Source organism: Myiozetetes cayanensis, unplaced genomic scaffold (assembly GCF_022539395.1).
Source record: "Myiozetetes cayanensis isolate MyiCay16 unplaced genomic scaffold, myiCay2020 scf1, whole genome shotgun sequence".
NCBI lineage: Eukaryota > Metazoa > Chordata > Aves > Passeriformes > Tyrannidae > Myiozetetes > Myiozetetes cayanensis.
This window is the reverse complement of record NW_026086604.1, coordinates 1577420-1589526: the sequence shown is the minus strand read 5'-3', so window position 1 is coordinate 1589526 and position 12107 is coordinate 1577420. Positions and strand designations below refer to the sequence as shown.

Sequence of the window (12107 nt, the reverse complement as noted above, 5' to 3'; positions counted from 1 at the left end):
AACTCAAAATAAAATAAAAATCCCTCAAACAAATAAAGCAAAGAAAAGAAAAAAGGAGAAAAGCAGCAAAACCCCAGCAAATCAACAGAAACCTAGAATTAACAAATTTATTCCTAACACTTGGAAATCTGATAAAAGTCTTTTATGACACCTGGGAGAGATGGTTTCCTGATCCTTTTATTTTAGATTATGTACACTGTAGTGCACAAAAAAAAAAAATCTATGTGGTCATACCCTTTTATAGATCGATTTAACATCACTTTATTTGCTATATCCAGTGCTTCTAAAAACACTTTTATTAAGATTTTACCAACATGGTCTTGGTTGGCATCACTGACCTCTGTGCGAGTGCTTTCCTCACAGTCAGGATTCAGTGGGAAGGGATCAAAAGGCCTCTAAGGAATTCATCCTCTGTCTATGAAGATATTAAAATCGTCTTCTACAGTGCCTTGGAAGAGCTACATCCACACATGTGCACACCCAGGGTGACAGCCTTGAAAAGCTTCCACTATTGCACTGAGCTGAAGGCATTTCTAGGAAAGCGTCTGATTTTTCTTTCCAGTGCCAGCAAAACCAAACCAAACCAACCAAACAAAAAAAAACCAATCAAAGAGTCAAACAAACAAACAAAAAACCCAAACAAAAGATGTTCTGAATTATTAAAATGATGAACAAAATCACAAATGGTACAGGGTCATGGAATCATGGAATTGTTTGTGTTGGAAGGGACCTTAGAGATCATCCAGTTCCAACCCCCTGCCATGGGCAGGGACACCTTCCACTAGCCCAGGTTGCTCCAAGCCACGTCCAACCTGATCTGGAACCCTCTCAGGGATGGGACAGCCACAGCTTCTCTGGGCAACCTGTGCCAGGGCCTCCCCACCCTCCCAGGGAAGAATTTCTTCCTAATATCTAATGTACATCTACTCTTTAACTTAAAGCCATTTCCCTTGTCCTATCACTACCTGACCTTGCAAAAGTCCCTCTCCAGCCTTCTTGTAAGTCCCCTTGATGTACTGGAAGTTTCTCTTCTCCAGCTGAACATCCTCAGCTCTCTCAGCCCATCTTCCCAGGAGAGGTGCTCCAGCCCTGGGATCATCCTGGTGGCCTCCTCTGGACTCATTCCAACAGGTCCATGTCTTTCCTGTGCAGCAGTACTGCAGGTGGGGTCTCACAAGAGCAGAGTAGAGGGGGAGAATCCCCTCCCTCAACCTGCTACCCACTCCGCCTTTGATGCAGCCCAGGACACAAGTGGCTTTCTGGGCTGTGAGTGCACATTGCTGGGTCACGTGGAGCTTTTTTTGTCCACAAACACCTCCAAGTCTTTCTCCCCAGGGCTGGTCTTGATCCATTCTCCGCACAGCCTGTCCTTGTGCTCGGAATTGCCCCGAGGTCTACTACCATGAAGAGGTGTGCATGAAAAACTAGGTGTTTTTTTGAAATATGTCCGACAGATTTCAGCCTGTCCCATCACTGTGTGCTCTTGTAAAAAGTCCCTCTCCATCCAAAATTAAAAATACACTCTGATGGAACACTTGGTAATGTCAAAAGCACAAAGTCTGGCCATGGCTTTGGGCCACAAAACAGAACTTTATGTAGGAAAGAACTTACATGTTTAAACATAATTTTTGGTGGGGTTTGGAAGGGATGGATTTGGGAAGTTTGGGAGGGGTGTGGGAAGTGTGCCAAACATCTTACCAACTGCCTAAACAAATTAACAGAGCTTGCAAGTGCCTAATATTTGCCAGGATCTAAGCGCAGGCACCCTTCACTGCTCAGTGTCTCTTAAAAGCTGACTGGCCTCAGAAAATTAATCATTCGGGCATAGAGGAGCTACAGAGGAGAAATTTGTGATATATATCCTTCTAAAACAAGAGTAATCTGTCTGTGCTTCTCTTGGGGCAGGAGGAAATCACAGAAGCAGCTTAATTTAGCTTCCTTAAAAGGCCCTCCAAAGGAACCCAACGCTTTCTGCTGCCTGCAGGGAGGCCTGAGGAGATTTGCCTTCCTTAGATAAAATTAAACGCTGTGAACGCCCCCTTAGTGCTGCCTGGAATGGGATAATCAGATCCTGAGCACTGTGTTTTGCAAATATCATCGATGTTTTCCCAGCACAGGCTTTTCCAACTGGGATGGACGTGTGTTCCACGTCGTTTATGAGCTGATGGGATGTTACAGGGAGAGGCTGGACCCCGGTGGCCCTGCCTCTGCTAACTTGGTCCTTCCCAGTGGGGGAATACCAGCCTTGGAATAAGCAAACCACCCATTTAAATTCTATTTTTGAAGCAAGTCGTAATCCTGAGGCACAGGGGAAAAATTAAAACAAACAAAACCCCCCACCAAAACAGCTCTAAAAACCCATAAAAATGAGATATAAATATGTAAAGCAATTTAATGAGATAGATCTACTGATTAACACAGGCAGGCAAGGGAGGGAAAGAAAATTTGGGCCAAATCACAAAGAAATAAGCAGTAAATTAATTATGTTAATAAGTCAATGATGAATGTGGCACTGACAGCTATTTCAGTGAATTTTTGCTGAACTGGTGATGCTTCACAGTTTCACCTTGGCCACTTTGGGGCTCCTTCCAAGGAATTTTGCTTTGGGATGGAGAGGCAAGAGTGGGAGGACCCTTGGTAGACTGAAAAAACCTATTGGAAGGATCTGCCTTTTGCTTTCTCTTTGGCTTTGGTATGAAGGGACAGTGACTTTGTTCCCAAATAAATATGGTAATCCAGCCCTGGGTCTGGGATTTCTCAAAGAAACTGAATCCCAGGACAATTTTCTGTCCTCACACTGTGATGAGAAAATTCTGGCACAATTTGAAAGCAAAACTCTTTCGGGGTTGTGATCACCATTTTAGTAAACTGAAGGACAGGGCTGCAGCAAAGCAGGTGCTGGTTGCAAATAAATACACCAAGGACTTAAGAAAATATCTCTAATTTTTCATCTAAACCACAATCTTGCAATAGGAGCAGTGAAGGCAATAGAGCCAACCAGCCTTTAGAGGCAATTTGATATGATTTTATCACGTGCCTGTCACACAGAGACAGAAACAACGATGACTCCAAGGAGTATCTTTTAACCCCCAGCTATTTACCTGTCTCCTGAGATCAACCCTTCTAATGACCAGCAGTTGGGGTCTTATACATATGAAATTACTGTGGTGACCTTGGCTGGAGTGGGGGTTTTGCCCTGATTTATCAAGGAATCACTCCCATCACCTGAGTCTTTAGAGTAGCAACAGTGGATCTGTTCCACAAGGCAGAAGTTCAGTAAAACCACTTGAAAGACAGGAAAGTGAAACCATGAATGAGAATTTTGAAATGCTCCCACTTGGCAGTAACCAAAATGGACCCCTTCAGGTTTCATAGTATGCTTTTATTTTTAGCACTTTAATAAGCTTAACCCTCTTTTATCGCTACAACTTCTGGCTAAAAATAATCAATATAACACACTGAGAAGGACAATAAAAAGAAGAGGGAAAAAAAAAAAGGAGTATTTTGGTAATGCATAAGGATTTCTTTCCTAATTAAAAGCCAAGTTTGAAGGGGAATTGCTTTCAGTGTGAAAATGAATGAAAATGAATTTTGCCCATTCGAAATGCCATGTACTTGGAAAGTTTTAAGTGAGTTTCATTCCACAAACAAAAGACCCTCAGGCTGAGAACAGGCAGAACTTTGGATGTTGAGGGGAGGGAAAACTATGACAATTCTTCCAGAGTGAAGTTAAAAATGGCTTAGGGTTAGTCATTTGCAGACTTCAGTGTAAACATCGAGTTGGAAATTCTGCACACGAGAGGATTTATAAAATAATCGTGCTCCTATGTTAAACTCGGGCTAAATGGGTCACACTGGCTTAGACTGGTGCAATGAAATACAATTTTCAGCTCTGTGAGTCATCAGGAGCTGTGGTTATTGCTTCCAACAGAAGGCAGACAGAACACAAGTTCCTATTTGATTTCAGCAGAGCTCTAATTCTGCCACCCAACCACACACCACGACCCTCAGAGGGAAGGACTGAGGCACTGAACAACCTCTCACCATCACTTCCCAAGCCGGCTTGGAAAGGCTGTTTAAAGCACCCTAAAATGTCACTGCTGTTGGTTTTTTTCAGCCAAAAGCCCAAAGCCCCTGGCCTGTATGAATAAAAAGTGGCTCCAAGGCAGTGGTCAAACACCAGCATAAATTTACAACACTTTTTTTTTTTTTTTTTCCTTCTGAATGATTTATGCTGTCCTTGAGACGCATCTTGGAAATGTCAAGTATCTGCTACATATGTATGCACTGAAAAATGGTACTGCCCTGCCAGGGCTTTGCCATGACTGCCAGGATGTGTCTCCCAGGGATTTAAAATTCAAACAGTGCCCTGGGTGGATCTGCTGGAAAATAGCACGTCCTGTCAGGGAATAAGGCACCTCACATCACCTGCTCTGTGCTAAATGACAGAGTGCAGAAATATCATGGGTTTAGCAGATGCAAAGCAATTTACTGGTCTTTCTTTCAGGGACAAGTGGCCTCAAATTCCTGATATTTACCATGGGAGAAGTGCATCCTGAGGGTGTGGGAAGACTATCCTGGGGGTGTGGGTATGGACCCTGCCCTCATTGACCAGTGCACACTTGCAGATACCTACCCAAGGTGTTTACAGTTCTCATATGGTTTTGGCTAATCCAAGGCTCTAGTTTTAAACCCACAAAATTTGCACATGTGAGGATATTGTATCATGGCAACAGACATCATTCACTTTTATTTCTGCTTCAAAAAAGGTATTTCTATAAGAGAATTTTTTTTTTTTTTGGTGAAGAAATTTATGGGTGTGCCAGATTTATTTTTTTCCCCAAAATAATCTCTGAAAGTACAGAGCAAAAGAGCTCAAATAGTTTTGCTTTGGAAATTCCAGATACTCGCCTGTAACATACCCTTTCTTTTCATAGAATCATGGAATCATGGACTGGTTTGGGTTTGAAAGGACATTAAAGATCATCTCATTCCACCTCCCTGCCATGGGCAGGGACACCTTCCACTAGCCCAGGCTGCTCCAAGCCCTGTCCAACCTGGCCTTGAACATCTTCAGGGATGGGGAGTCCACAAACTCTCTGGGCAACTTTTTCCTGGTGATTTACACTCAACACATCTTTTTTTTTCATTCTGTAAGACATTCAAATTAAAGACTATTTCAAATTGCAATAAAATATGATTATTTAAACTTTAAAATAAAAAAGGAAAGATCAAAATTATATTTTTTTCCAAATCCAGCTCATGAATTGACACAGTTTAGACAAATCCCGTAATTTCATTTGCATGCAGCACTTTTTAGAAGTCCAATTCTGTCTGCAATTAACACAAAACTCACTTTCCATCACATTGCTGAGTGCATAAGTTACAGCTCAGTCAACTGATGAAGTCCCAACCTGAGTTTGTCACAGGAATAAATTTTGTAGAAATAAATATATTTTATTTCTGCTTACTGTCTTGGAAAGACCATCTCTTTTACCTAGAAAGAAAGGTCACTGATATTTCCAACTTGCTTGACCTCTTTTGCTTTCCATGGCTCATTTGATTTACTAAACCTGCTCAAGTCCTGCTTCCCAAACAGCCTGGTTGTGGCAGAGTATTCACCTCCCAGCAGAGATAAACCAACCACCTGGGCAGCTTTTGCATTTATGACATTTACTGCTCAATTGCAGCATTATCAGAAACCGTGAGCACGACAGTTCGAACTTCCCAAAAATTGCTTTGGATAAATTGGCGTGAGAAGAATCCTACTGGTGGCAACAAGCCTCATAAAAGGAAGAGCCTTGTTTCTTGTACAAAATTAGCTGGCTCATTAACTGTAATTATCCCAGCCCAATCACATTATGAGGGTCAAACACAGAAACAAACACAGCAGACAAATCTTTAGGCAATAGTGAATTTGCAAGAGGAGAGCCAACCACTATTCTTCGCCTGATAAAGCAGCACGTGCTGATGTATCAAATGCACTGCCAACTGCAAAAGTCCTCAGACAAGGGATGACACAAAAACTCACACTCACAGAGGGCAGCAACAGGGGAGAAACACAAAAGCTCATTTTTTTGTGTGTGTGTTGCCTGTTATTTAGGGTAAAATGAGTCTGTCAGAGATCACAGCAGTCCAAACCTGACTCTGACTAATCAGTCACAGCAGTGGTCATCAAACGTGCCTTACACAAAACTGACCCCCTTACAGGCCACTCAGAACTGTCCAAAACCAAGGATATGTGAAAAGTTGTGAAGGCCACGACTGCTGCAGTCCAGATAAACAGGGAGAGCAAGGCTAGTGGTGAAAAAAACACCACAGAGTCAGAGAAACAAAGGATGGTTTGAGTTGGAAGGGACCTCAAAGATCATCTCATTCCAAACCCCTGCCATGGGCAGGGATAACTTTCACTAAACCAAGGTGCTCAGAGCCCCATCCAGCCTGGCCTTGAACACCTCCAAGGACAGGGCAGCCACAGCTTCTCTGGGAAATCTGTGCCAGTGACACAGTGCCCATGACCTTCAAACTGTTGCCTACAAGGCAATTAAGGGTAGTAATACTGTCCAATTTCAGTAGCTGGGAGTTTTGAAATAAAGCTTTATTAGACTTAGAAGGCAGAACAACAAAGTGATGACAGGGAATATATCGAAGGTGAACAAAGAAACTGGATGTTTCTTGGGAAGTAGAATAGATCATCCCTGGGTTGGGAAATACCCCAGTGTATCCCAGTACAGGCTGTGCCCTGTACTGACATGGAACTCCATATCTGCACAAGTGGCTGAAAGGAAGACAGCCAAGATTTCCAAATTCATCAGGAACCAATAAGAACATAAATGCAGCCATTCCCACTATAGCCTCCTCTGAGGTCACTCAGGGAACTTCACCAACTGAGACACTTTGCAGATCCCATTCAACTGAATGTAGATATTAAAGCTGTTCCGTTCAGGTATCTGGGGACTGTTCTCAGGAAGTGTTAATTTTCTGCAGATGTCCCAGCTGAGACACATAACTTGGGAGGGTTTAGTTAAGGATCCAGCTGAGTGATTTCCCAGCCTGGTTTGCAGTTTGTGTGTCTGACAAAAGACTCTTGGCTGTGACATCCAGGCAGCCAGACTGGAGGAGAACGTGTTGATGGGCCCTCCTGACAGTATTTACATGTTAAACCAGCCTTCAGGTCAGAAAGGCAACAAGGATAAAACAGGCAACAAAGTGGACCTGATTTCACAGGGGAAAAAAAAAAAAAAACCAAAATAAACAAAACAAAGCTTCCAAAATAAGCAGCCCACTTGCATTCATGCAAATATCTTTTACTCCGAAGGAAGTTTATTGTTATTATTGTCTTCATTAGGCAACAAGTGGCAATGTGGTCCATCAGTGAACACCAGCACTTCTCAAGGACTGAATATATTGACCCCATCAAGAAGTTCCTCTGAGACTGAAGGAAAGCACCAGCTGCCACGTCTACACTTCTCCTGTTAAGGTCTGTGGGCTCCTGCCAGACAGAGGCCACGTGGAGATGTTTAAGTGAGGGAGCATCGACTTTAGATCATGTTAAGAAGTTTCTTCACCCTGTTATTTTCAGATGTAAAATGTCCAGACTTCAAGAGAGAAGTGAAAGCTCACCAGCACCAAGATCTAAGTCTGGATAAGTATTGGTAGAAAAAGAAAGTCTGAGGAAGTCTTTAGCTTGACACAGCAGGATATTGGTCTGTGCCAGCAAGTCCAGAGGAGGCCACCAAGTTAATGAGAGTGATGGAGCAGCTCTGCTACAAGGAAAGGTTGAGAGAATTGCGATTGTTCGGCCTGGAGAAGAGAAGCCTTTGGGGTGACTTAACTGTGGCCTTCAAGTACCTGAAGGGAGCTACAAGAAACATGGAGAGGGACTTTTTAGAAGGACCTGGAGTGACAGGACAAGGGGGAATGGCTTCAAACTAAAAGAGAGTAGGTTCAGATTAGATATTAGGAAAAATTGTTTACTGTGAGGGTGGTGAGGCCCAGGCACAGGTTGTCCAGAAAGGCTGTGGATGACACATCCCTGGAAGTGTTCAAGGCCAGGTTGGATGGAGCACCGAGCAACCTCGGATAGTGGAAGGTGTCCCTGCCCATGGTAGGGGGTTGGAACAAGATGGTCTTTAAGGTCCCTTCCAACCCAAACCAATCTATGATTCTGTGATTCTTTCAGCTAGTGGGTTTTGCTGTGTAAAGATAGATTTGTCCACATTTGGTCTGGACAAAGCGGGAGAGGACTGTGTCTCTGCTGTTGTACTCTTAAAATAAGTGCCTGCTATGTGATCTTGGGATCTCTTCCCATTGTGGGGAGCTGAGGAGGTTACAGATACATCAGCAAAAGTTTGGTTGTTCAAAAGAGGAAGAAACATGACTCTTTTAAAAGTTTGAAACTTATTTTCAGCACAATATGGGTCTTTCCTTGTGGCTTTGAGAAACGTGATGGAGCTGCAAACAGTGATATAAGTGGTGAAAGTTGAATTAAAGCAGTTTAGATAAGGCTACATGGAAATGTAGCTGCTTATTTTGGCATAACTAGTACAGTTAATACACAGGTAGGATGGAAAAATAGCTCTTCTAAAACACAGAACAGCATTTCCTTTTGCTGTGGGCACAAATTAATCAATAACTGTGTTATTCAGGTCCTCTTTATTTTCTGTTACAAGACAAACAGGATCCTACAACAAAAGGACAAATATGCACTTCATCAGGTACCAATAAAGTATTGGCAGCTGTGTTGTTGAGACTTTCTTCAGAGGAACTGGAGATTTAAGGATTCTCTTCTCCCTAAAACCAGTTACAAAACTGATTCCACAGAACTTGGTCTACATCTCCCAGCGTGGACAATGAAAGTAAAAGCTTGCACATGTAAAATAGTCATCTTCAGTATTAAAAGACTGGGAATGTTTCTGATTTCTGATGAACTTACAGTTCAGTTGAGTGGCCATCTATGAGTATGGAAAGTAGTGATTGTTGCTGTAACAATCCCCTCCAACATAATTTACTTCTCACAGTGCCAAGCCCTTAATCCTTGGATCTTTTGGCTGAAGGAGCCTTGTGCTGCCATGCCAGTAAAGTTTAGTGGACATGCCCTCTTCTGGCCATCTGGAGATCCTCACATTTGTAGGCATTCGTACATCAGGTCCCCAAAGCTGTCACCAATGCACTCCAGAACCTCCTGCAATATTTATACCCTACTGTGTTGTCCTTTCAACAGATACTGGAGAGGTTGAAATCCCCCATGAGGACCAGACTCCGTAAATGTGAGGCTGTTGCTACGTGTCTGTAGAGGGCCTCTTCCACTTTGCCTGTCCTCTTTTTAATCCTGACCATAAGCTCTCCATCAGCTCCTCATCCATTCCCAGGCAGCATCCCATGCACTCCAGCTGCTCTCTCACATAAAAGGCAACTCTTCCTCCTCATCTTCCTATCCTGTCCTTCCTGAAGAGCTCATATCCCTCCAATTCAACACTTCATCCTGGGAGCCAACCCACTCCACCTCCATGATCCCATCAAAATTGCAGCGCTGGAACTTCCCACAGATCTCTAACTCCTCAGGTTTATTCCCCATGCTGTGTGAATTAGCATCCAGCCACTTCAGAGGTGAACTACAGCATGTTCAGTTCCTGGAGAGGATCTGGGATGTTTGTCTGTGGCAGTGGTGCCTCGCAGGCACTGCCCTGCTCACATGAAGTGCTAGAGGTGACCCTGCCCACAGCCCCATTTTGATGACCTTGTGAACCCTTCCTGCCACACCACCCCCTGTCCCTTTTCCAGCGATCCTGTCTGTTGGTCACCCCTCCCTCCCCCATCATTATTAGTTTGAAGTCCTCCTTATGAGGTGGATCCCATCTCTCCCAAGCAGCTGTTAATCTCCAAACAGGGTTCCCTGGAACCAAAACCCATGCAACCAACACCAATTTACAGCCAATTATTGATTTCTCTCATTAGTGTCTGTCCTCCTTGCACCCTTTCCCCTCACCAGCACCCCATGTGATGAAGCTGCACAGGGATGTTTTTGCCAAGAATTCCTGTCAGGTTGTGTTGGAAGGACTCTGTTTTCTCACAGGTAACCCAATCCATTAACTTGTTCTGGCTTTGGGGGGGGGGGTTGGACTAGCTGATATGGTAATGCTTAACTAAATATTTGTAGCAAAGAGATGCCATGACCTGGAACACAAGCCCAGAGTTTATTTGCTGAAGACATACAGTAACAAGAGACGTGCTGCCCCAAGTCTGCATTCTATTTCTTCCTTGCATGGCAGAAATTGCTCTCTCCCCAGGGAGTGTTATCAATGTGTTCCTTCAGGAACTGGCCCATATGCTGGAAAAACTCCTTTTAGGTTTCTGTAAGAAGCATGGATTGCTCTGCCTGTGCCATGCACAGACCAGACAAGCTCTTCTCACAGCTCTCCCCTGCTCAGGTGAATCTGGGAAGGGTTTGCTCCACAGCCCTGGGAGCATTTTGTTGATATGCACATCCCATAATCCCTGGTTATGTATTTTCCCTGTGTTTTCTAAACAAGCACTCAAAGAGCTTTCATTTCATGCATGTAAGAGGGATGCATTAAAAAATGAACCAAGTGCCAGAAGAACTGTCTCTTGTCATCTCTGAATTTTCACTGTGGGGGTTTCAACTCCCTTTGCCTCCTGATTCTTAATCTCACTTTTGTGTAACATGAATGCCAAAAGATAAACAGTGGGACCCTTCAGCAACTGGTTGGGAAGATGCCCTGACTGGTTGTCAGGATTAAAAGATAGTCCTAAAGAAACTATTAAAAATCTGCTGCAGCATAAGAAGGAGAAGAACAACAAGAAAAGAGCAACAAAAACCTTATGCTGTCTCAAAGACAAAATGTCCTACTTAATCTAACAGCTTCTCACAAGAAAGTTAATACTGGGGTGGCTTCTATGCATGGGTAACATCCTAAAATAATAAATATTGCCTAAAGAAAAGGAGTTATAAGGATCTTGAAGCTAGCTGATGTATGTTGTCATGTCCCTTAGGGCATTAGCATCTGATGTGCTTTTAGAGATGAATCAGGCTCTAAAGTTATCCATGTACAAAAATAAGCTTTCAAAGTAGCATTAAAATAATTAAAAAAATAAATAATGGGTTTTAAATATAATTTTGATTATTTTTTTTCTGCCCCTGTGAACTGAGTTTCTCAGAGGGCTATAACCACCTTATTTCAGTGTGAAAGAAAGCATCTTATGCTAATGGAGGCTTGCAAAGGCATGAGCTTGGCAAAGAAATACAGAGTGATTAATAAACAGCAGAGAAGAGTTTTTTTATGATCTCCATGTGGCCTACAAAGTTCAGAGGGAGATGATCTACTGTGTCTTATCTCTCTATTCACAAAAATTGGTGGCTGTCAGTGATGGTCTGCTCTTAAAGATAATACCAGGGGTTCCTCTCACCTCTTTTCCCCATTTTCTCCTTGTCACTGGTAGCTGGAGAACAAGAGAAGGACAACTAATGGGTAGCAACGTCAGACTATGCATCTCAGCACATCATGATGTCAGGCTTCTGTAAATTTAATTAGACACACCCTGCAACGTGGAATGAAAATTCTATTTGGGAAAATCAAGCTGCTTAATTTTGTCTACCATCATCAATAATCATAACAATAATTGCTACTGCTATTGCTTTTTAATTACAGTTCCAGGTAGAAAGGAAGAATTGGATCCCTTTCCAGTTAATGTTATGCATTCTTCAGCTTCCTTTTTACAGTCAAAACCGAATGAATTCATCTCCCTGTGAATTGTATTTTATGCTAAATATACCAGCAAATTATCCTTAACACAAGAACCCTACTGCACAGGGCGGTTTGTCAGATCAAAATATCTCTGGATGCACAAAATGCCCCAAAACCCAGGGAAAATTATCACAACATCAACAAAGAGCTGCTCACAAGTGACAGTATCACATTGGAGTGGTGGAAGAGGGTAATAAAGCCCATAATTTAAATGTGACACCAACCTATTGCATCTCCTTGCTCGTGCACCATGGAGGCCAGGTCTTTAATGATCTGGTTCACATCCAACATGTCACTCTGAAAAGACAGAAAGTCCAATATTAACCAGGAATGGGGGATATC

At 42.9% G+C, this 12107-nt stretch overlaps 1 protein-coding gene across 4 annotated transcripts in view; it reads right to left on the bottom strand.

Moving 5' to 3' along the window:
* TSNARE1 (t-SNARE domain containing 1) overlaps nt 1–12107 on the bottom strand; it is a 458997-nt gene that overhangs the window by 173510 nt on the left and 273380 nt on the right. For all 4 annotated transcript variants that reach the window (XM_050313442.1, XM_050313469.1, XM_050313451.1 and 1 more), the window contains one exon: nt 11990–12062. In XM_050313442.1, the coding sequence (XP_050169399.1) occupies nt 11990–12062 (73 nt within the window). The remainder of the gene's footprint in view (nt 1–11989; nt 12063–12107) is intronic.